At 34.1% G+C, this 3845-nt stretch overlaps 1 protein-coding gene across 1 annotated transcript in view; it reads left to right on the top strand.

Moving 5' to 3' along the window:
• LOC141299004 (uncharacterized) overlaps window positions 1-3168 on the top strand; it is a 24974-nt gene extending 21806 nt beyond the window's left edge. The window contains exon 3 of the mRNA XM_073829286.1: window positions 2348-3168. Coding sequence (XP_073685387.1) covers window positions 2348-3034 — 687 coding nt within the window. The 3' untranslated portion in view covers window positions 3035-3168. The remainder of the gene's footprint in view (window positions 1-2347) is intronic.
• The last annotated feature ends 677 nt before the right edge of the window (window positions 3169-3845 follow it).

Genomic DNA, 3845 nt, shown 5'->3' with positions numbered 1-3845 from the left:
AGTAGTTGAATCTCCACTGCAGCTCAGCTTGGGCTTCAGTAGTCGGCTGTACTGGGTACTTAATGAAGTCATTTGTTTCTTTACCTTTGAAATGAAAATGTAAATGTTTTTCTAAATGTTTCATATCATTTTAAATGCATGTTTGAGGACTCAGATGCCCCAAATTTTTTAAAGGAGGTTGTTTTGGAAGTGGTAGAAAAAATAAAAAATGCTGGAATACTCTTCAGAAGTTTGTTTAGCATAACATTCATATGCTTTACATTTTCAGGCATTCCTTCAATTTGTCTCAGGTTACCTTTCGGCAACACGTGGAGGATAGGTTTCAGTCAACACACTTCCTATAAGACACATTTTGTTCTAACAAGCTAAAATAAGGTTTTGCATGAAGGTTTGTGAGAGACAGAAAAGTGGCAACTACGCAACCGATCGTTAGCTTCTCCCTTGCTGACAAAGAAAGGTCTAAATAAATAAATGTCTTAGTAAATAAGTCAGAAAATAAATAAATGTAGACATAATGCAGAAATAAATACGAAATTAAGTAAATATTAAATGAACATGGAAAGAAACAATTGTGGACATAAACACTGTCATAAATACATAAAATGTAAGAATGAATGATGAATGCATTGTGGAAAAATAAAAAAATGCATAAATATGTAATTAAAAGTATAATAAAAAAATATGTATAATATTTGTACATTTATATTTTTTATAATTTTCTTCTTTATATATATACTTTAATATGTATTTCACCAAGAAAAAATATGAGTTTTTCCTTGTAGATATCTATGCACTTTTTAATTGTAGACACAGAAGCGCGTGAACAGGACTTTTATTTTTGATCTGGTGATGTGACGTCATAAGGCTGCTCTGCGCTCCTGCATCAGTGTTTCAGTTCAAGAAAGGTTTGTAGTCTTAATCATTTAAAGTGTTTAAATTCATACACGTTCGGACTAATTTATATGGTTTACAAGCGATTTAAACTTTATAATTATTTTGTGTAACATTGTAATATTTGATCTAATAATGAACGTTATTTTGTGAGTAAAGCGCATCCACAGATCAGTCTCATTTCTCTCTCTGTTAGTGATTCAGATCAGAAACACGAATAACAAACTCCGAGTCAATTGAATCGGTTGATTCACAAAATGATTCACTGTTTCGAATCGCCGCTCGCTGAGAGACCTGCTGCTCAAAACAGTGGAAATACAACGAGAACAAACTCAAACATGAGTAATGACAACTTTGACGAACAACTGCAAATGTTTGGTTGTTGTAATGACAACTTTTAAATACAATAGCAAATTTTAAAGTGTGTAATCAATTAAATGTAATATACTAATCATAAAATGTTAATCAAAACGGAATAGTAAGGTAAAAGGTTTGAGTGTTTGTTAAATCAAATCATTTAAGTCTAATATTAACTATTACTCTAATTCCCTTACTAGTGCACTGAATACTGAACTAGAGCTGATTAAGATGCACACAGAGATTTATTTTTATTGTTTATATTTCTGTTAATTACTCTCATTTTAAACAGGACAACGATTCCAAAGAGAAAAAAAACGTCTGGTGGAGCAACTGTGACACACTATTATAAAGATGGCATTTATTAAAGAGGAGATTGAAGACGTGAAGATTGAAGAAACATTCAGAGTCAAACATGAAGATACTGAGGAACAAACAGGTTGGTTTTCATTCTCAAAGCTGGACTATCCTATGAACTGTCCTGTACATCTTCTCAATTCATTTGCCTTTGGCAGGTGTTTTTCTACTCTGTTTGCCCTCCTGCAGATTTCTTTTTTGAAAGAATTTCAGCTTAATTTTTTTTCTTAAAGTTCTCTTAGTGCTCTGATTTAAAAACAGCATTTGTAGACTTGTGTCTCATTTATTATTTAAATGTTGATTTTTGAAAATAGCAGAGGCTGCTTGATGAAGAACTTAAATAATATATGATTAAAATCAAGTATTTATTTGTTTTCAGTTTTGTTCTGTGTCCTCCGTGTGCTTTTTGTCATTAAACTGTGGTTAACTTTTACTTGTCTTTTTTACCTTAGACCTGATGGCACTGAAAGAGGAGAGTGAAGTACTGAATGAAATGGAAGAGAAAGATCATGATTTAGTAAATGAAGAAAAATCTTTTAGTTTTTCACTGACTGAAAAGAGTTTCTTAAGAAAAAGGTCTCAAAAGACTGGAAGAAATTATTTCATCTGTAAACAGTGTGGAAAGTGTTTTGGTTATAAAAAAAATCTTGAAACACATATTAGGAGACACGTTGGAGAGAATCCCTACACATGCCCCCAGTGCGGAAAGAGGTTTAATCATAAAGGACACTTTGAAGGACACTTAAGAATTCACACTGGAGATAAGCCTTTCACCTGCAAACAATGTGGAAGAAGTTTCAACCAAAAAGGAAACCTTGACAAACACATGAGTGTTCACACTGGAGAGAAGCCCTACACCTGCCAACACTGTGGAAGAAGTTTTAACCGGAAAGGAAACCTTAATTTCCACATGAGAGTTCACACTGTAGAGAGCCTTTTCACCTGCCAACAGTGTGGAGTAAGTTTCACTCAAAAAGAAACCTTTAACAGACACATGAGAATTCACAATGGAGAGCAGTCTTACACGTGTGATCAATGTGGAAAGAGTTTTGATCAACATGAAAACCTTAAAATCCACATGAGAACTCATAGAGAGAAATGTTATTCATGCTCTGAGTGTGGAAAGAGTTTTAGTCAAAAACGGCGCTTTGAAGACCACATGAGAATTCACTCTGGAAAGCAACCCTACACATGCCCTCAGTGCGGAAAGAGGTTTAATCATAAACGACACTTTGAAGTTCACAAAAGAGTTCACACAGGAGAGAAGCCTTTCACCTGCCAGCAATGTGGAAAAAGTTTCAACCAAAAAGGATCCCTTAATAGACACATGAGAGTTCACTCTGGAGAGAAACCGTTTATATGTGGTCACTGCGGAAAGAGTTTCAGAAATAAAGCAACACTTAAATACCACATGAGGTTTCACACATGAGAGATATGTATTTTTATGTTATCAGTGTGATATGAGTCATGTAATAACACCAGAGAGAAGTCTTTGCTGTGCCATCACTCGAATAAGAGACCTTTACATCTCTGATATAATTCAAAATATCTGAGCAGTGAATTTTGGCTGTTTACACCTGTTTTCAAATGTGTTTTGGTTGATTGGATCACAAGTAGACTGTATCTGTACCACAGTTTCTTTTGACCACTTCTCTCCCCATTTTGTCAAGGGGAGGTTAAATGCATGGGATCTTTCAGATCTTCTGATCAAATAATAATAAAAAAAAGAGTAAGTCAAGAGAAAATGACCAAAGAGGGAAAAGAAATAATGAAGACAACTTAGTAAGCAGTGATAGTGAAAGGGAATCAATAAATTGAGAACGGGAGGAATTAAAAATTGTAGTGCAATTTACAGAGAGGTAATTGCATGAATAAATGAGTTGAAACAAGCAGACAAGATGTGTAAAAAAAAGTTAAAAAATGTTTTTGAAGATGGAGCATTTATTTTGGTAATATGTAATAGTAAAGAGCAGAAGAATAGTGATAACATGAAAATGGTATGTGAGCAATGATTCGAAGTTGCAATCAAATAGGAAATAAAACATGGAGGTGTGGAGTAATAACTGGGGTCCCATCAAGTGTGAACATGGGAAATGTAGAAGGAAATGTAATAGAAGCCGAATACTTAGAGATGACGAGAGACTGTTTTGTTTTCTAACCTGCGCTCTTTCTTCCTGTAAGTTTGTCTGTCATGTTTGTCTTAAGCCCAAGCCATGTCATCTCTGTTGCTGTAGGTACAT

The sequence above is a fragment of the Garra rufa genome, chromosome 23, assembly GCF_049309525.1.
Source record: "Garra rufa chromosome 23, GarRuf1.0, whole genome shotgun sequence".
Taxonomy (NCBI): Eukaryota; Metazoa; Chordata; class Actinopteri; order Cypriniformes; family Cyprinidae; genus Garra; species Garra rufa.
Note: the sequence above shows the minus strand (reverse complement) of the source record. Positions and strands in the feature narration are given on the sequence as shown.